The sequence below is a fragment of the Physeter macrocephalus genome, chromosome 6 (genome assembly GCF_002837175.3).
Source record: "Physeter macrocephalus isolate SW-GA chromosome 6, ASM283717v5, whole genome shotgun sequence".
Taxonomy (NCBI): Eukaryota; Metazoa; Chordata; class Mammalia; order Artiodactyla; family Physeteridae; genus Physeter; species Physeter macrocephalus.
In genome coordinates this window covers 75,719,959-75,742,171 of record NC_041219.1, presented here as the reverse complement: position 1 = coordinate 75,742,171, position 22,213 = coordinate 75,719,959, and the positions used below count along the sequence as shown (strand labels likewise).

At 37.5% G+C, this 22,213-nt stretch overlaps 1 protein-coding gene across 10 annotated transcripts in view; it reads right to left on the bottom strand.

Moving 5' to 3' along the window:
• CCDC91 (coiled-coil domain containing 91) overlaps nt 1–22,213 on the bottom strand; it is a 393,065-nt gene that overhangs the window by 23,283 nt on the left and 347,569 nt on the right. Inside the window, exon 13 of one of the 10 annotated variants that reach the window (XM_055085541.1) lies at nt 8,022–8,063. The exons of 8 other annotated variants lie outside the window; for them this stretch is intronic. In XM_055085541.1, the coding sequence (XP_054941516.1) occupies nt 8,037–8,063 (27 nt within the window). In that variant the 3' untranslated portion in view covers nt 8,022–8,036. Of the gene's footprint in view, nt 1–8,021; nt 8,064–18,081; nt 18,161–22,213 lie in introns of those variants that run through there. One more of the 10 variants, XM_055085542.1, reaches the window with a different exon arrangement.

The following is a 22,213-nucleotide window of genomic DNA, read 5'->3' as shown; positions in this document are numbered from 1 at the left end:
GGAAGAAGCTGCTTCCAAGCTCACGGAGCGGCTGTCGACAGGCCTCAAAACATCCACTTCCAACAGAGCTCACGCGAGCTTCTCCACAAGGGTGCCTAATAACACGATTGCTGACTCTCCCAAAGCAAGCAACCAAGAGAGAATGAGAGCACGCCAAGAGAGCAAGACAGCGCCCAAGACAGAGGCCATGATCTTCCCAAAAGCCAACTTTGCTTCGGCCAGCCCAGGCTCAAGGGAAGGAAATTACAGAAGTGCAGGGCATCACTGGAAAACCTCTACTGTGTATTATCTCATTTTTATTCTCCTGAAACCCTGAATGAGGCCACTAAGGCTTAGAGATGTTATGACTTGCCCAAGTGGTAGGGCCAGGATTCAAATCCAGGTGTGTATGACACTAAGCTATTCTCTAAACCACAACGGTACAGTGCCTTCTCAGATAAGAACTTCAGGTATGGCTGGGGGCTTTGGCACAGTAACTGTTTTGCTATAAATATGTAGGGGTTTATTGCATTGTGTACACTTGTGCAGAAACTTGTCAAGATGCCAAAACCCCTCTAGATGTCGTCCTTAAAACATGTAATTATCTTCTCTTCCTAAAAGGTAGGTTCAGGAAGGTTTCTGTTGTATTAACATACAAATGGTTCCCTGAAAATGCAACAGAAGCATTTAAAGAAACACTGGCACATCAAATACATCACATATGCCTTAAAGAATCTGTAAACCTCAGTGGCTGTATATAAAAACAATTGATTACTTCTTTCTGGGTCCATAACGAAAGAAAGGGGAAATGTTCATAAAGTCACTGTGTAGGACAGACCTCACCTTGGGGTACCTCTGAGGCTTTGAGAATCTGTGCTTATCTTCGTTTCCACTCCTGAGAGAAGGGGCTATGTGCCCAAGGGTGAGCTGCCCTGCAGCTGGGATGCACACCTGATTCCCATTAAGAAATCCTCAGTATTCAAAATAGAACCAATGGAACAAAGAAACATTCAATCAAATGGAAGTTAGTGAGAATAGACTTTTTTCCTCTCATTTTAAATAGGGCCGCTCTTCTTCATCATTCAGGATTTTACAGTGTGTACTTGATCACTGAAGCCTGGAAAAAAACACAATACCATCTGTCTGGCACATTTTAAGACAGATTTATCCTACTGAGTGAACCAAGTGGGAAAGCACCTGTCAGTCCTCCTAAAATCCCAGCTGGATTGAGAAATGTAGGAAAACCCTAACCTTCCTCCTTGTAAGCAAGTAAAGGAGGTTTGGTTTAAATTAAGAAAGCTAAATTTGGATATTATTGCCTAAAAATGGTAATAGCACCTGCTCAAAGAGAAGATGCTGAAGAAACTTAACACTGGACACCTTCCAAACAGAAGATATGAGAAGTCAGGGATTATGGCAAAGCTTGAGAGTTCTCTCTCCAATATCCACTTTTCTTTCTTACCAATAACATTACAGTTTAGTCCTAGGAAAAATGTGAACATCCTCCAGGTATCATTCCCTTATTGCTGCCAGGGGTAGCTAAAGAGACGTGAGTACAAGTTATTGGGGAGGAACTCCAAAACAGCTCCTTAAAAGTGGGACAGACGCCTGTCCCGCATTTTTTTCCCTTCTTGGTTCTTGCATCTTTCCTTATTCCTCTATCACAAATGTGTTTACTGGCGCTCCGGCTGCCATTGTATAGCGCTAATCATGTAAGCCAGTGCTAAAGATTAAAAAAGTACAAAGTCAGAAGGATCCTGAGTCTTTTATGATTTTGTTAAGCTTCCGTAGCTTTAAACTGCTTACCTCTGGACTTGCTTATGCCATTGTTATTTCTAGTTTCTGTTACTAGGAGGCAAATATAAATCCCAGTGATAAAGGTGCCAAGTTTACACTGTGTCTACTACTATAATAGAAACAAAAATTTACTTGAGGCTCAAAATGCTGTCAGTGAGACTGAAATTTCCACTGAATTGGAAATTTTAATTTGGGCACTGAAAAACAACTAATAGAATAAAATATCCTGTAATGGCTTAAGAATATATGAATGGTAAAAAATAAAAATAAAATAATCATAATGATCAGGTTATGCCCATCACCTGAACATATATGTATGCAAGTTGCATTGGCAAGTGCCTCTTTTATTTTTTCTCCTGTTCTCTGCTAAAGAGAGTATTTCATCCACAAACTAGAAGAGTGAAAAACACCTAAAAATGTTAAAAAAACATATAAAGGGGATGGATTTAAAACTATAGCAGTGAAATTTTGCCTAGGCAAACAAGTTAACTTATAATATCTGGAAAGAAACATAAAGTTCCTAATCAATTTAAAAATTATGATATTATGGATAAAATATGATAGTTTTGTCCCCAGGAAATTCCAAGCAATTTTAACTTTGGTAAGTAGACAGGACATTGTGGCATAAATATAAATATATATTTATATTGACTCTCTATCAGCTTCACACTCATTATTTGGTGTTCATTTTCCATTCACCATGAAATTTAATAACACATATATTTTAAGTTGTCACAAACCACTTCTGGAACAAAAACGTATTTAACAAATACTTCAAGACAGAGTGAGTAGAACCAAAGACATTCTGATCTCAACTATACAGTTAGGGAACTCAATAAAATAACAGCACTAATAGCTAACACCGAAAGTGAACTTTTTATGTGCCAAGTAATGTAAGCACTCTACATGGGGTAACTCATTTAGTTCTCATAATAATCCTATGTGAAGTAGGGACTATTTAAATCTCCATTTTACAGATGAACAAAATGTGGCCAAGAAAGGTTAAAGTACTTGCCCAAGTTTACGAATCTAATAGCAAAGCTCAGTTTTAATCCAGGAAATCTGATTCAAAACCACACACTCCTATTCATATACTATACTTCTCTCACTAAGATGAAAAGTATACCTATGCTATGCTACAATGTTAAAGTTAAAAGGCTTTCCCATAAAATGGGACAATCCAGTAACGGTAAACAAATGAAAGCAAGAAAAGACCAAGAATCTTCTCTTCCTTCCTTTGAAAATCTGTAGGGAATTTGCAAAGCAGAATTGGTGGCATTTTGGGTAGAAATTTCATAAATTGATGGTTTATAGCGCCCAGAGGCATTTGTAAGGCTGGTATAAAAGGTATTATATGACTTCTGTTTCTATTTCAATCATTTATTTTTCTTGTCAACTAAGTAGTAATGATCTTCTGTATTTGCTTTTTTATACATACAAAATAAGCAAATGATTGTAAACTAGAATTCCTACAGAAATAACCATCTCAATTAACAAAAATTCCCATCACCTATATTTATATTTATATATTTACAGGTGAGAAAGGTTCAGAAAAATATCTGGCAAAGTAACTTAAGTGTAACCCATCTTCACCAAGCATTACAAATGCACTGGAACTGGGAAGTAAGATTATTGAAGGTGGGGGGATAATTTTATAAAAAAAAAAGTTATCCATAAGTGCACACTACATTTGAGATACTCCTGAAATACCATATAAAGTAGCAACACAGTCCCAAGACATCTGCTCTTTCTCCACTACAGTGCCCTGTCTGAGGATCCACTTAATTAAGGCAAGACAGCCAATGCATTGAAACGTTTTCCTTTTGTGTTTTAATGTGAACAAATCCAGCCAATACACTGAAACTCTTTCTTCTTGTGTTTTAATGTAAACAAATGACATTATGCCAGGGAACAGAAGGATCAAGTAATCTAAATGGTGTGTGGTAAAACAAATGCAGACTATTATCATATAGAAATTCCATGGGTATGACCTATCCAAATGACTTACCACCTCATTTACTACATAGGTATCACTATGCTTGGATGAAAAACGATAGTTTTGCTGATGTATGCCCAGATTTCTCTAAATAAAAGACACGATGGAGTTTAAATTCTTCAGGAAATGCTAATATAGTGACTCTGAATATAACCATATATATTAAAAATCTGTTAAATGTTAAGTATGATAAACTAAAAATCTAGTCATATTCTCTGAACAGAGGTTGGTCCTGTCTGTTTTTCTGTGAAACTTTAGCAGTCAAAAGCTATATGGAATCAGAGGAAAGAAGCCGAGGCAATACTTCCTAACTTATTCTATGAGGCAAGCATTACCCTAATACCAAAACCAAAGCCATGAAGAGAAAGCTACAGACATCTCTCATGAACGTAGATGAAAAAATCCTCGGGCTTCCCTGGTGGCGCAGTGGTTGGGAGTCTGCCTGCCGATGCAGGGGACGCGGGTTTGTGCCCCGGTCTGGGAAGATCCCACATGCCGCGGAGCGGCTGGGCCCGTGAGCCATGGCCGCTGAGCCTGTGCGTCTGGAGCCTGTGCTCCACAGCGGGAGAGGCCACAACAGTGAGAGGCCCGCGTACCGCAAAAAAGAAAACAAAACAAACAGACAAACAAAAAATCCTCGACAAAATATTAGCAAATCAAACCCAAAAAAGTATAAAAAGAATTATATACAATGACCAAGTGGGCTTCATCCCAAGTATGCAAGGCTAGTTCAACATTCAAAAATTAATTATGTAATCATCACATCAACAAGCTAAATAAGAAAAATCACATGATCATATCAATAGATGCAGAAAATTGTGTGACAAAATCCAACACACTCTTATGATAAAAACTCTCAGTAGACTAGGAAGGGTGGGAACTTTCTCAACTTAACAGAGACTATCTACAAAAACCCTTGAGCTAACATCATACTTTAGGTGGTAAACTCAAAGCTTTCCCACTAAGATCAGGTACAAGGCAAGGATGTCCCCTCTTAGCCACTCCTTTCATCATCATACTAGAAGTCCTTGCTAATGCAGTAAGACGAGAAAAGGAAATAAAAGGTATACAGATTTGAAAGGAAGATATGAAGCTGTCTTTGTTTTATGATAAAGATGGCATGATTGACTCTAGAAAATCTTACAGAATTGACAAAAATTCCTGGAACTAGTGAGCAATTATTGCAAGTTTGCAGGATACAAGGTTAATATACAAAAGTCAATTTCTTTCCTATATAATATATATAATTACATAATATATTATTATAATTATAATGTAATGCAATAATTACATTATTATATAATATAATAATGAACAAGTAGAATTTTAAATTAAACACACAATGAAATACTTAGGTATAGATGTAACAAATATGTACAAGATCAATATGAGGTGACTATAAAACTGATGGATAAAAATCAAAGAACTAAATAGGATAGATACTGCATGTTCATGGATAAGCTCAATACTGCCAAGATGTCAGTTCTTTCTAACTTACTCTATAGATTCAATGCAATCCCAATCAAAATCCTAGCAAGTTATTTTGTGAATGTCAGTAAACTGATTCTAAAGTTTATATGGAGAGGCAAAAGACCCAAGAGAGCCAACTCAATATTGAAGGAGAAGAACAACATTGGAGGACTGATGCTACCAGACTTCAAGACTTACTATAAAGCTACAGTAATCAAGACAGTGTGGTACTGATGAAAGAATAGACAAATAGATCAATGAACAGAATAGAGAGTCCAGAAATAGACCCCCATAAATATAACAACTGATCTCTGACAAATGAGCAAAGACAATAAAATTGAGAAAAGATTGTCTTTTCAACAAATGCTGCTGAACAACTGGACATCAAAGGGCAAAAAAAAAAAAAAAAGAATCTAGATATAGATCTTATTCCCCTCACAAAACTTTCCCTTCACAAAACTTAACTCAAAATGGATCACAGACCTAAAAGTATATTGCAAAACTATGAAACTCCTAGGTGACAACATAGGAGAAAACCTAAATGACCTTGGGTATGGTGATGACTTTTTATGAACAATAATGAAGACACAATCCATGCAATAATTGATAAGCTATAATTCATTAAAATTAATGATTTCTGTCCTGTGAAAGACAGTATCAAGAGGATGAGAAGACAAGTCACAGACTGGGAGAAAGTATTTCAAAAGACATATCTGATAAAAGCCTATACTTCAAATATACAATGAATTCTTAAAAATCAACAATAAGGGGGCTTCCCTGGTGGCACAGTGGTTGAGAATCTGCCTGCCAATGCAGGGGACACGGGTTCGAGCCCTGGTCTGCGAAGATCCCACATGCCGCCGAGCAACTAGGCCCATGAGCCACAACTACTGAGCCTGCACATCTGGAGCCTGTGCTCCGCAACAAGAGAGGCCGCGACAGTGAGAGGCCCGCGCACTGTGATGAAGAGCGGTCCCTGCTCGCCACAACTAGAGAAAGCCCTTGCACAGAAACAAAGACCCAACACAGCCAAAAATAAATAAATAAAATTTTAAAAAAATCGACAATAAGAAAATAACCTGATTAAAAAAATGGGTCAAAGACCTTAGCAGATACCTCACCAAAGCAGATAACTAGATGGCAAATAAACATATGAAAAGATGCTCCACATCATGTATCATCAGAGAAACGCATACTGAAATGAGATACCACTACACACTTATTAGAATGACCAAAATGTGGAACACTGACATCACCAAATGGTGGTAAGGATATGGAGCAACTCTTATTCATTGCTGGTGGGAATGCAAAATGGTACAGCCACTTTGGAAGGCAATTTGGTGGTTTCTTACAAAACTAAACATACTCTTCTCATATGGTCCAGCAATTGTGCTCCTTGGTATTTACGCAAAGCAGTTGAAAATTTATGTCCACACAAAAACCGGAACATGGATGTTTATAGCAGCTTTCTTCATAATTGCCAAAACTTGGAAGCAACTAAGATGTCCTCCAATAGGTGAATGGATAAACGGTAGTACGTTCAGGCAATGGAATACTATTCAGCACGAAAAAGAAATGCGCTATCAAATCATGAAAAGACATGGAGGAAAGATAAATGCCTATTAACAAGAGAAAGAAGCCAATTTGTTCCTCTCTTTCTTTAAACTTTTATATTCATCCAGCGTTCCCTACCATTTTTATCCTAGTAATATATTCTTATGCTTAAAACTCAATAGTGATCATTCCATTTACTTCTCTGAAATGTATATATTTAAAAATTAAAAAGACTTGCTATGATCATAAATCCATTGAGCCTTTTCAGAGATTAAATTATAATTTCTGAAGTCCCTTCACTGTGAGATCATCAGAGATGACATTAATTAAGGACTGCTCAATTATAAGTCCATGATAGCATTTGATATAGTCACCCCTCCATGTAAATCATTTTTTTCACTTTCCTTTTGGGAAAACTTTTAGAACTTCACTTCCGAACAGTCTTCCCATTGCTCACTTTGCTTCAGCCATCCTGTCTTCCTTGTCCTTTCTCAAATACAAACAAGCACTCTTTCTACATCCGCCCATTGCACATGGTGTTCTATCTGGAATGTCCTTCTTGTAGATAGCTGCATGACTTGATCACTCTGTACATTCACATCTCTTCTTAAATGCCCGCTCAGTTCATCACTGAGGAGAGCTGTCAAACAGCACCCCTACTCTTTTTTTTTTTGTTTGTTTTTGTTTTTTTGCGGTACGTGGGCCTCTCACTGTTGTGGCCTCTCCCGTTGCGGAGCACAGGCTCCGGACGCGCAGGTCTCTTCCTAAAAGGTAGGTTCAGGAAGGTTTCTGTTGTATTAACATACAAATGGTTCCCTGAAAATGCAACAGAAGCATTTAAAGAAACACTGGCACATCAAATACATCACATATGCCTTAAAGAATCTGTAAACCTCAGTGGCTGTATATAAAAACAATTGATTACTTCTTTCTGGGTCCATAACGAAAGAAAGGGGAAATGTTCATAAAGTCACTGTGTAGGACAGACCTCACCTTGGGGTACCTCTGAGGCTTTGAGAATCTGTGCTTATCTTCGTTTCCACTCCTGAGAGAAGGGGCTATGTGCCCAAGGGTGAGCTGCCCTGCAGCTGGGATGCACACCTGATTCCCATTAAGAAATCCTCAGTATTCAAAATAGAACCAATGGAACAAAGAAACATTCAATCAAATGGAAGTTAGTGAGAATAGACTTTTTTCCTCTCATTTTAAATAGGGCCGCTCTTCTTCATCATTCAGGATTTTACAGTGTGTACTTGATCACTGAAGCCTGGAAAAAAACACAATACCATCTGTCTGGCACATTTTAAGACAGATTTATCCTACTGAGTGAACCAAGTGGGAAAGCACCTGTCAGTCCTCCTAAAATCCCAGCTGGATTGAGAAATGTAGGAAAACCCTAACCTTCCTCCTTGTAAGCAAGTAAAGGAGGTTTGGTTTAAATTAAGAAAGCTAAATTTGGATATTATTGCCTAAAAATGGTAATAGCACCTGCTCAAAGAGAAGATGCTGAAGAAACTTAACACTGGACACCTTCCAAACAGAAGATATGAGAAGTCAGGGATTATGGCAAAGCTTGAGAGTTCTCTCTCCAATATCCACTTTTCTTTCTTACCAATAACATTACAGTTTAGTCCTAGGAAAAATGTGAACATCCTCCAGGTATCATTCCCTTATTGCTGCCAGGGGTAGCTAAAGAGACGTGAGTACAAGTTATTGGGGAGGAACTCCAAAACAGCTCCTTAAAAGTGGGACAGACGCCTGTCCCGCATTTTTTTCCCTTCTTGGTTCTTGCATCTTTCCTTATTCCTCTATCACAAATGTGTTTACTGGCGCTCCGGCTGCCATTGTATAGCGCTAATCATGTAAGCCAGTGCTAAAGATTAAAAAAGTACAAAGTCAGAAGGATCCTGAGTCTTTTATGATTTTGTTAAGCTTCCGTAGCTTTAAACTGCTTACCTCTGGACTTGCTTATGCCATTGTTATTTCTAGTTTCTGTTACTAGGAGGCAAATATAAATCCCAGTGATAAAGGTGCCAAGTTTACACTGTGTCTACTACTATAATAGAAACAAAAATTTACTTGAGGCTCAAAATGCTGTCAGTGAGACTGAAATTTCCACTGAATTGGAAATTTTAATTTGGGCACTGAAAAACAACTAATAGAATAAAATATCCTGTAATGGCTTAAGAATATATGAATGGTAAAAAATAAAAATAAAATAATCATAATGATCAGGTTATGCCCATCACCTGAACATATATGTATGCAAGTTGCATTGGCAAGTGCCTCTTTTATTTTTTCTCCTGTTCTCTGCTAAAGAGAGTATTTCATCCACAAACTAGAAGAGTGAAAAACACCTAAAAATGTTAAAAAAACATATAAAGGGGATGGATTTAAAACTATAGCAGTGAAATTTTGCCTAGGCAAACAAGTTAACTTATAATATCTGGAAAGAAACATAAAGTTCCTAATCAATTTAAAAATTATGATATTATGGATAAAATATGATAGTTTTGTCCCCAGGAAATTCCAAGCAATTTTAACTTTGGTAAGTAGACAGGACATTGTGGCATAAATATAAATATATATTTATATTGACTCTCTATCAGCTTCACACTCATTATTTGGTGTTCATTTTCCATTCACCATGAAATTTAATAACACATATATTTTAAGTTGTCACAAACCACTTCTGGAACAAAAACGTATTTAACAAATACTTCAAGACAGAGTGAGTAGAACCAAAGACATTCTGATCTCAACTATACAGTTAGGGAACTCAATAAAATAACAGCACTAATAGCTAACACCGAAAGTGAACTTTTTATGTGCCAAGTAATGTAAGCACTCTACATGGGGTAACTCATTTAGTTCTCATAATAATCCTATGTGAAGTAGGGACTATTTAAATCTCCATTTTACAGATGAACAAAATGTGGCCAAGAAAGGTTAAAGTACTTGCCCAAGTTTACGAATCTAATAGCAAAGCTCAGTTTTAATCCAGGAAATCTGATTCAAAACCACACACTCCTATTCATATACTATACTTCTCTCACTAAGATGAAAAGTATACCTATGCTATGCTACAATGTTAAAGTTAAAAGGCTTTCCCATAAAATGGGACAATCCAGTAACGGTAAACAAATGAAAGCAAGAAAAGACCAAGAATCTTCTCTTCCTTCCTTTGAAAATCTGTAGGGAATTTGCAAAGCAGAATTGGTGGCATTTTGGGTAGAAATTTCATAAATTGATGGTTTATAGCGCCCAGAGGCATTTGTAAGGCTGGTATAAAAGGTATTATATGACTTCTGTTTCTATTTCAATCATTTATTTTTCTTGTCAACTAAGTAGTAATGATCTTCTGTATTTGCTTTTTTATACATACAAAATAAGCAAATGATTGTAAACTAGAATTCCTACAGAAATAACCATCTCAATTAACAAAAATTCCCATCACCTATATTTATATTTATATATTTACAGGTGAGAAAGGTTCAGAAAAATATCTGGCAAAGTAACTTAAGTGTAACCCATCTTCACCAAGCATTACAAATGCACTGGAACTGGGAAGTAAGATTATTGAAGGTGGGGGGATAATTTTATAAAAAAAAAAGTTATCCATAAGTGCACACTACATTTGAGATACTCCTGAAATACCATATAAAGTAGCAACACAGTCCCAAGACATCTGCTCTTTCTCCACTACAGTGCCCTGTCTGAGGATCCACTTAATTAAGGCAAGACAGCCAATGCATTGAAACGTTTTCCTTTTGTGTTTTAATGTGAACAAATCCAGCCAATACACTGAAACTCTTTCTTCTTGTGTTTTAATGTAAACAAATGACATTATGCCAGGGAACAGAAGGATCAAGTAATCTAAATGGTGTGTGGTAAAACAAATGCAGACTATTATCATATAGAAATTCCATGGGTATGACCTATCCAAATGACTTACCACCTCATTTACTACATAGGTATCACTATGCTTGGATGAAAAACGATAGTTTTGCTGATGTATGCCCAGATTTCTCTAAATAAAAGACACGATGGAGTTTAAATTCTTCAGGAAATGCTAATATAGTGACTCTGAATATAACCATATATATTAAAAATCTGTTAAATGTTAAGTATGATAAACTAAAAATCTAGTCATATTCTCTGAACAGAGGTTGGTCCTGTCTGTTTTTCTGTGAAACTTTAGCAGTCAAAAGCTATATGGAATCAGAGGAAAGAAGCCGAGGCAATACTTCCTAACTTATTCTATGAGGCAAGCATTACCCTAATACCAAAACCAAAGCCATGAAGAGAAAGCTACAGACATCTCTCATGAACGTAGATGAAAAAATCCTCGGGCTTCCCTGGTGGCGCAGTGGTTGGGAGTCTGCCTGCCGATGCAGGGGACGCGGGTTTGTGCCCCGGTCTGGGAAGATCCCACATGCCGCGGAGCGGCTGGGCCCGTGAGCCATGGCCGCTGAGCCTGTGCGTCTGGAGCCTGTGCTCCACAGCGGGAGAGGCCACAACAGTGAGAGGCCCGCGTACCGCAAAAAAGAAAACAAAACAAACAGACAAACAAAAAATCCTCGACAAAATATTAGCAAATCAAACCCAAAAAAGTATAAAAAGAATTATATACAATGACCAAGTGGGCTTCATCCCAAGTATGCAAGGCTAGTTCAACATTCAAAAATTAATTATGTAATCATCACATCAACAAGCTAAATAAGAAAAATCACATGATCATATCAATAGATGCAGAAAATTGTGTGACAAAATCCAACACACTCTTATGATAAAAACTCTCAGTAGACTAGGAAGGGTGGGAACTTTCTCAACTTAACAGAGACTATCTACAAAAACCCTTGAGCTAACATCATACTTTAGGTGGTAAACTCAAAGCTTTCCCACTAAGATCAGGTACAAGGCAAGGATGTCCCCTCTTAGCCACTCCTTTCATCATCATACTAGAAGTCCTTGCTAATGCAGTAAGACGAGAAAAGGAAATAAAAGGTATACAGATTTGAAAGGAAGATATGAAGCTGTCTTTGTTTTATGATAAAGATGGCATGATTGACTCTAGAAAATCTTACAGAATTGACAAAAATTCCTGGAACTAGTGAGCAATTATTGCAAGTTTGCAGGATACAAGGTTAATATACAAAAGTCAATTTCTTTCCTATATAATATATATAATTACATAATATATTATTATAATTATAATGTAATGCAATAATTACTATATAATATAATAATGAACAAGTAGAATTTTAAATTAAACACACAATGAAATACTTAGGTATAGATGTAACAAATATGTACAAGATCAATATGAGGTGACTATAAAACTGATGGATAAAAATCAAAGAACTAAATAGGATAGATACTGCATGTTCATGGATAAGCTCAATACTGCCAAGATGTCAGTTCTTTCTAACTTACTCTATAGATTCAATGCAATCCCAATCAAAATCCTAGCAAGTTATTTTGTGAATGTCAGTAAACTGATTCTAAAGTTTATATGGAGAGGCAAAAGACCCAAGAGAGCCAACTCAATATTGAAGGAGAAGAACAACATTGGAGGACTGATGCTACCAGACTTCAAGACTTACTATAAAGCTACAGTAATCAAGACAGTGTGGTACTGATGAAAGAATAGACAAATAGATCAATGAACAGAATAGAGAGTCCAGAAATAGACCCCCATAAATATAACAACTGATCTCTGACAAATGAGCAAAGACAATAAAATTGAGAAAAGATTGTCTTTTCAACAAATGCTGCTGAACAACTGGACATCAAAGGGCAAAAAAAAAAAAAAAAGAATCTAGATATAGATCTTATTCCCCTCACAAAACTTTCCCTTCACAAAACTTAACTCAAAATGGATCACAGACCTAAAAGTATATTGCAAAACTATGAAACTCCTAGGTGACAACATAGGAGAAAACCTAAATGACCTTGGGTATGGTGATGACTTTTTATGAACAATAATGAAGACACAATCCATGCAATAATTGATAAGCTATAATTCATTAAAATTAATGATTTCTGTCCTGTGAAAGACAGTATCAAGAGGATGAGAAGACAAGTCACAGACTGGGAGAAAGTATTTCAAAAGACATATCTGATAAAAGCCTATACTTCAAATATACAATGAATTCTTAAAAATCAACAATAAGGGGGCTTCCCTGGTGGCACAGTGGTTGAGAATCTGCCTGCCAATGCAGGGGACACGGGTTCGAGCCCTGGTCTGCGAAGATCCCACATGCCGCCGAGCAACTAGGCCCATGAGCCACAACTACTGAGCCTGCACATCTGGAGCCTGTGCTCCGCAACAAGAGAGGCCGCGACAGTGAGAGGCCCGCGCACTGTGATGAAGAGCGGTCCCTGCTCGCCACAACTAGAGAAAGCCCTTGCACAGAAACAAAGACCCAACACAGCCAAAAATAAATAAATAAAATTTTAAAAAAATCGACAATAAGAAAATAACCTGATTAAAAAAATGGGTCAAAGACCTTAGCAGATACCTCACCAAAGCAGATAACTAGATGGCAAATAAACATATGAAAAGATGCTCCACATCATGTATCATCAGAGAAACGCATACTGAAATGAGATACCACTACACACTTATTAGAATGACCAAAATGTGGAACACTGACATCACCAAATGGTGGTAAGGATATGGAGCAACTCTTATTCATTGCTGGTGGGAATGCAAAATGGTACAGCCACTTTGGAAGGCAATTTGGTGGTTTCTTACAAAACTAAACATACTCTTCTCATATGGTCCAGCAATTGTGCTCCTTGGTATTTACGCAAAGCAGTTGAAAATTTATGTCCACACAAAAACCGGAACATGGATGTTTATAGCAGCTTTCTTCATAATTGCCAAAACTTGGAAGCAACTAAGATGTCCTCCAATAGGTGAATGGATAAACGGTAGTACGTTCAGGCAATGGAATACTATTCAGCACGAAAAAGAAATGAGCTATCAAATCATGAAAAGACATGGAGGAAAGATAAATGCCTATTAACAAGAGAAAGAAGCCAATTTGTTCCTCTCTTTCTTTAAACTTTTATATTCATCCAGCGTTCCCTACCATTTTTATCCTAGTAATATATTCTTATGCTTAAAACTCAATAGTGATCATTCCATTTACTTCTCTGAAATGTATATATTTAAAAATTAAAAAGACTTGCTATGATCATAAATCCATTGAGCCTTTTCAGAGATTAAATTATAATTTCTGAAGTCCCTTCACTGTGAGATCATCAGAGATGACATTAATTAAGGACTGCTCAATTATAAGTCCATGATAGCATTTGATATAGTCACCCCTCCATGTAAATCATTTTTTTCACTTTCCTTTTGGGAAAACTTTTAGAACTTCACTTCCGAACAGTCTTCCCATTGCTCACTTTGCTTCAGCCATCCTGTCTTCCTTGTCCTTTCTCAAATACAAACAAGCACTCTTTCTACATCCGCCCATTGCACATGGTGTTCTATCTGGAATGTCCTTCTTGTAGATAGCTGCATGACTTGATCACTCTGTACATTCACATCTCTTCTTAAATGCCCGCTCAGTTCATCACTGAGGAGAGCTGTCAAACAGCACCCCTACTCTTTTTTTTTTTGTTTGTTTTTGTTTTTTTGCGGTACGTGGGCCTCTCACTGTTGTGGCCTCTCCCGTTGCGGAGCACAGGCTCCGGACGCGCAGGCTCAGCGGCCATGGCTCACGGGCCCAGCCGCTCCGCAGCATGTGGGATCCTCGCAGACCGGGGCACGAACCCGTGTCCCCTGCATCGGCAGGCAGACTCTCAACCACTACGCCACCAGGGAAGCCCGATAGCACCCCTACTCTTCATTTGCATCACTAACTATTGATCCTTTCTCATGGCATTTATCATCCCCAAATATCATACATTTGTTTATTGTCAGTCCCATACCCCACTAAAATGTAAGCTCCCTAGAAAACCCTAAGGAAAATGGGGATTCTGATGTATTTACTTCTGTATCTCCAAGGTCTAAAACAGTACCTGGCACATCATAGGGGCTGACTAAATGTTTGCTGAATTTATTGAAAAAGAACAAAAAGAGAAAAGATAATTACTAATTTATTTTAGTAACTGTACTTTAGAAAAAAATACCGTAATACATTTTCAAAATTTTCAAGAGTCAAATGGTATATTTACCTTCAAAAAGATGTACAAATTATTTTAAATGATTTTAAAAACCTGCAAATTATTTTATAAAATACTCAGTACACCAGTGATGGTATTCTTTAAATTTACATAATCTATTAATAAAATACACTATCACATGAAATAGAGGTTTGCATTTTAAATAATTGATAACTGAGTGCCTTTATTTTTATGGTACATAGATATAATCAGGACGAATGGGGGAATAAAAGAATTAGTAACGATAATTTATAAAACTACTTGAAAATTATATACATTTTGAAATTCATAACAAAACAATAAAATGAACCAATTGTCAAGTTTCTTAATTTCTACCACTGAAAACTGGGAACTGTTATTGGGAATTACTCATTTTCTAAACTTTGTTAGATCTATTAATACAGTGAATGTTCCAGCCTAAATTTTTGACGACATTGCTAATTCTGTGCTTCTAAAACCAGAAGAACTAATTAATGACATATTGAAATCTCTCTGAAAAGACAGTATTTTGGAATGATCCATTAGCACAGATAACATTCTAAGTCCTAAAACATCCTGGAACCTCAAGGAGTGCTTAGTTGGATCTAAGGAGACTCCTTTCAGTGGTCTCTGGATGCATAAGTTCTGCTTGCTTCAGTAGATTTTAATAATCAATTCTCTCATCACTATTCTCTGTGCATCTCAAATAAAATATTAGCTACTTGTATCTTTTAAAAAGTACTATCTGGGGCTTCCCTGGTGGCGCAGTGGTTGCGCGTCCGCCTGCCGATGCAGGGGAACCGGGTTCGCGCCCCGGTCTGGGAAGATCCCACATGCCGCGGAGCGGCTGGGCCCGTGAGCCATGGCCGCTGGGCCTGCGCGTCCGGAGCCTGTGCTCCTCAACGGGAGAGGCCACAGCAGAGGGAGGCCCGCATACCACAAAAAAAAAAAAAATAAATAAAATAAAATAAAAAAAAAATAAAAAGTACTATTTGAATCTAGGCCACACTGTAGAGATACAAATTTTCTCTCGAAAAGAACTTTGCCCTTGTCTGGAGATACCTCCTTATCCATCTCTGTGTGGAGGAGAAGTGGCCCTGTACCAGTCACTATGGCTGCAAAACAAATTACCCCCAAACTCTGTGGTGTAAAACAACCATTTATTATGATCACATATTTGGTGGGTTAGGAACTGGAATATGGTGCAGCTGTGACAGCCTATCTTTGCTCCATGATGTTTGGGACCTCAGTTGGAAGACTTGAAGGCTAGGAGCTAGAATCATCTGAGGGCTCATTCACGCTCATAGCTGATGGTTGATGCCTGTCCCCCCACACAGGCTACTTTCAATTTTGTCATTGCCTGGTGGTCAGATTTCACAAGTGAGTGTTTCAAGAGAGAAAAAGAGATAGGTGGAAGCCTTATTGCCTATTATGATCCAGCCTCGAAATTATGCAGTGTCATATCCATCACATTCTATCTGTTGGGGCATTCAAAAAGTTCGGCCCCAGACTCAGGGGAGGAGAAACAGACTCTGCTGACCGACAGGGAGTGGCAAGAGAATGTTGGTCTGGAAACACTGCTGTGGCCTTCTTAGGAGAATACAACCCACCACAGATCCTAATTGGATGCTATTTTTTAGCATTCTCAGTTTCTTGAGGGTGTTACGTCTACCTCCAGTTCAGATGACTGCTGGAGCAAGTCAGTATTCACCTAAATTACAAGAGGTAATATCGGTCTCTGAACTGTAGTCAGGAAGAATAACTTCAATATTTATGGGACTCAAAATGTAGGAAAAATCAAGGTCGAGAAATAATAAATACGGAAGATTAAGCAAACAATGATGGGATAACATATTTGAGAGACAAGCCATTTTCTCTATTGGTCTTATTCTCAACAAACCACCTGCAATTGGACTTGCCTTTCTTCTTAAACAGTTGTAACAACTTCCTTAAAAAACACATCATCATACCATGTCTCCTTGAAAACTATGCCCTTGCGTACACATACGTTTCTGTCCCCACCATCTTGGAGTGCCTTCCTTAGCAAGTAGAAAACAAGGAGGGAACCAGATGCATGTACTCTTCTTACCCTACTCACTTCACAGAATCCCCATTCTTAATCCTGTGGGTTTATATTGCTCTGTGAGTTGAGCAGCATGAAAATCCTCCTGAAGCCTCAATGCAAATGTTTCTCTAATCCTATTAAAGCCACAAAACACACCCAGATGAATGAGTAGGAAACTGAGCTAGAGAACTCTCCTCGACCCCAGTACCACTGTCAGTTTTGGCACTGACTTCATTGGTCAGCCTCTCTCTCTAAGTGCGGCATGGCTTAAATGGGAAACCAAAACTCTGGCCTTCTCTGTCTAGGACACTTAAGTCAAACCTGTATGCTGTTTTAGCCAAAGCTCTGGAGAGGATTCTGAATATACTTTTTAAATGTAAAGAAAAAGGGTTGAAATAGGACATATAAAAAATAGACACAAAACAATACAATGGTCTATTTAAACTGGTTTTCTCTTTTTAAAACTAAGATATATCATATATTTAAACAAAGGATTATATAGCAGGAAGCAAAATCTCTCCCAGCCCACCTCCTAGAGATCATTGATCACATTTTTCTTTTATTTATTAAAATATAGTTTGCAAATACAACACACACACAGAGGTATATAGCAAAATATATTTAAATATACATATGATTCAGGAGGTTTTACAACCATATCAACAAATGTAGATAAATATCATTCTTTTTAGTAGACACACAGTATTCCATTTTAACGTAATTCATTTAACCAGTCCCCTATGGATGGACATTTAGGTTGTTTCTAATTTTGAAAATATCAAAAAATAAAACTCTATTGGGTGAATATGTGCCATGGGATATTTTTAAAAAACACATTTTCCAATGTGATAAGGACTGACTGTTAAACTTTCTGTAGTAGCTTAAAGGGCAGCTGGAAGAGAAGGTTTTTCTTAAAGATGTACACATATAAGATGATACTCTACTTCACAAATCAGAAAAGTTAACCTGTTAAAATGTGTTGGTAGTAACAGTTAGGGCTTGACTCTTGTTAATGAGGCCCTTGGGAAAATATAAACACTCTTCCTGAATTCAAATCACTCCTGCGCACCACATTCTTGTCTTCAGCTCGAGCTTCTGGCGTTCCAGCCTGCAATTGAGGCCTTGCATCAGATGCCAAACTAAACATTTGGGAACAAGAATTGTAATGACCTCCTGTTTATGTTTGTTTGTTTTAAGTAATTTAAAAACATATAACATGAAGTAAAACACAGAAAAATTAGGATGGGGAAATAACTCTAAGAAATAGGAAACTGGATATCTTTCAAAGGATTTTCTTGGATATTCATACATTATTCAGAGCACATAATTAATTGTCAGTGTAGATTAGCATGACCTTTGAAACGGAGAAGGAAGGAAGGAGAGATATGAATTCCATCCAGACATTAGTGAAAAATACAAAAAAATAAAATTACCTGAATGCATGGGATAAGAGCAGAACAGAGGTTCATTCCAGTTCACTTTCCACATCTCCATGTCTAGTGAAGTTTGCATGACTGACTAATGGGCATTCTAGTGAAGCCACGACAGACTGATTACTGCTGTTGTTTTTTTAATCATGAACTTTTTCATGTAGTTAAACCCTGCCTCATTCTCTATTTTAAGAAGGGAAAATAACTGTCTGCCCCTGAAGGCTTTCATATTAAACATGTCAAAGCATATTACTGATGATGTAAAAAGCACTTTGACATGTTTAGCATGAAATACTTCAGTGTCAGAAAACTATTCTCTTCTTAAAATGCCAGATTGTTCTCAAAGGCCTAAAGGAGTCTGTGGACTTATTAAAAGAATGTGCTAACATCCCCTCCATTAGTCTTTACAATGTACGTTCCTATGGAAGAAGTTTCCCTTTGGTGGAGTAGTAGTGATTGGAAGGAGGCCGGGGTTGGGGGGTGTCTGAGATGTTGGCAATTTTCTGCTTGACTTAAGTGCTGGTTACACAGGTGTGCCCTCTTTGTGAAAATTCATTGAGTGGTATTCTTAGAATTTACATTAAACTAAAATAAAATGTTTTCTTTTATAAAGGGAAGCAGCTGAGTAGATACAGCTTCATCTACTGTAGTTAATTTCTCTTGATATTTAAAAGATATTAATGGCTTACTATTGATAATCAGCATAACCAAATCAAAAAAGAATGTTTCTACACTGATGAAACAGCTAGTTTTACATTATTGTGAATCACTCTGTTATGTACTTCCTAAGTACAAATGTTTTCTTAATACTTAATTGAGAGGGTGATACAATCAAGGGTTAATTTATATGCTTTTCTTACTTTCATGTATATCAGTATAATTAGTACTATGTTGGAAAGAAAATACGCAATTTCCTCTAAATAATGACAGTAAAGACTTATTAAGCACTTATAACATGCCATGTGTCCGGCTCGTTTATATGCCCACTACCATTTAATTCTTAAAGAACTAGGAGCTTTCCTGCTGAGAAACACCATTCTAAGGAGGCACTTTCTGAATATTCAATAACATTCGCTATTGCTTGCAGAGAATTTTCTTTCCTTTAGATCTGCAGGTTCTTTCACTTATTCAAGCATAGCTGAGGACCTATAATATGCCAGGCATGGTTCTAAACAATGTTGCAGTCTTAAGAATCCTGTCCTATTTCTCCAACGCATCTCTTTGGGGGAATTAGGGAGGACACACATCTTGGAAGAGCCTTGACAACGATGTTTTGAATATCTTTTAATTTTAGAGCATATCTGGGACTCGACAAAGCACAGAATAAGGGGGGAAAGGCAGTATAAGGAAGCTTTCCGTACTTCAGCATGCTTAACTAATCGCTTCTCTGCAGATGAGATTTATCTTCCAACCAATAAACATTCTGTGGTGCCTATTCTTTTCAGTATCACACAATTTGTCATTTATCGATTCACCAATTACTCCATGTGTTAACAACCAGCCCAATTAATTCATAAACTCTATGAGAATGGGAGTCAATGCTTTATATACTAGGGGTTGGCAAACTTTTTTGTAGGGGTCCAGATAGTATATATTTTAGGCTTTTTGGGCCATGTGGTCTCAGTCACAATTACTCAACTCTGCCCTTGTAGCACGCAAGTAGCCACGGATAATATGCAAACAAATGGATGTAGCTGTGTTCCAATAAAACTTTATTAAAAAATAGGCAGCAAGCTGAATTTGGTCCATTAGTCATGTTTGGCAAACCCCTGCTTTATCCCACAGTATCTTTTATAGTGCTGGACAGGTAGCTGGCCTCAGTAAATACATCTTGCTTGACAGCGTCAAGGGCATTGAAAAAGGAAATGCAGGAAATGGGAAGGGAAGTGGCATTAATTCTGAGTTCTCTAAGGGGACATATCCACATTCCCTCTGCTGCTAACCTGGATTATACCTCTTCCTCTTTGAAATTCAGATTCTACAGCTACAGGGAATATTACTTCTACTGATTTAAGGAAATCATACTAGGAAAAGGAAAAAAAAATCTGACAAGAAATTCAAATTGATGAGGGAGCATAAACTTGCTCAGTGTAGTATCTTTTCCCTTGCAAGTAGAAAACAGTCATTTGTATATAAGGTAGGAGACTAATGGGGAAAAAAAGGCCCTATTCGTAAAAGAATGCATCATAGAAACCCAAATATGGGTGGTCCAACCAAGCAAAAGTGGTTGGGGGTGGGATTTAAAAAAACAAGATTAACACAAGATGTTAAGTCCTGAAATCCATCTAGTCACAAACATGTGTGTTTTTAATGACATTCAGAGCCATTTCCATAAAATGAAAGAACAGAGGTTAATTTATTTCATTGAAAACATTATGAAAAATCTTAGAATTCCCTAGAACTAAGAACCTTTTATTATTTTCTCATGGCTGAAAATCATGTTCATCTGCCAGTGACAAGTAATGCTCATGGTTAGGTGGAGATAGAAGGCTGATAGCAGCATATGATGACAGCAAGGGACCACAGTGCCATTCTTTTTTTTCTATTTTTTTCAACATAAAACTGACATATGAGATGTGGACACAGTGAAGGGGCTCTTCAGAAAACAAAGTTAACAAAATAAGTACAGGTTTTTCTCAGACCCTACTGAATAGAACAATTATTTCAGTAAGAGGAATCACCCCAGGCTCAGTCCTTGCTGTGACTGCCACTGTCATTTATTCAGCAAATATTTACTGAATGCCTACAAAATAGCGGGCACTGGGGTACGTATTGGAACATACAGCTTTTTTTCTTTTAAAGTGCATCATTATTCTTTGGGGGAAACAGACAACACCATTTAAAACAGTAAAATCGTTTCAGTTACTGTTAAGTGCTAGGGGTAAAAAATAAGGCATGGCAGCTCCTGGGAGGAACGTGTGGTGTGATTTTAGCTAAAATGGCTAAGAGATAGCCTTTAGGAAAACTTTGGAAGATTTCAAGTTTGGTAACGTGATGATCAGATTTATGCTTTGAGAAGACAGATCACGAGATGCTGGACGGACAATACACTGCAGTGGAGAAGGGGGGCATAAGAACGGAAGCAAGTAGTCCTGGTAAAGATGATGGTGGCCTGGTCTTATGACATAGTAGTGGAGACGGAGGAGATATTCTAAGGCATATTTGCCCTGCCGAAAGATGATATTAGCTTGGGCTAGAGAGGATGCAATGGAGAGGTGGTAAAAAGTTGATGAATTCAGTATTATTCTGGAGTATGTTTGTCAGTCTTGTCGGAAGACTATGTGAGTTGTGGAAAGAGGATGACTTCCAGGATTTTGGTTTGAGTGACTGTGCCATTTACTGAGGTAAGAAAGACTTCTGAAGGAGAAAACCTGGCAGGGAATGGGTGGTAGAAATCAAGAATTCTGCTTTAGACATAAGCCTTTCTCACCACCCCATGCCCTAAGGTAGACTTCACAAGAGAGGCAGTCTGGGTACTGTGCTCCTCCTGGGAAAAAATAATTATGTTTTAGCCAAAGGATTATGCACATAACAGAGGTTCAATAAATACACGATAAGTGAATTTATGAAACAAGTCATCATCCAACCAGTTTTCAAAGTCTAATTATGTGAACAGAATTAGCAAGTTAGTTAAGAAGCATGACAGGCTTTCACAGAAACGGTTTATTTGCATTTCTTACCTAAAAACCAGCTTCTTCACCCTCTCAGATTTCAAGATTCGACCCTTGGTGGCTATACTCCCTTCTACACTGGTACCCTCCC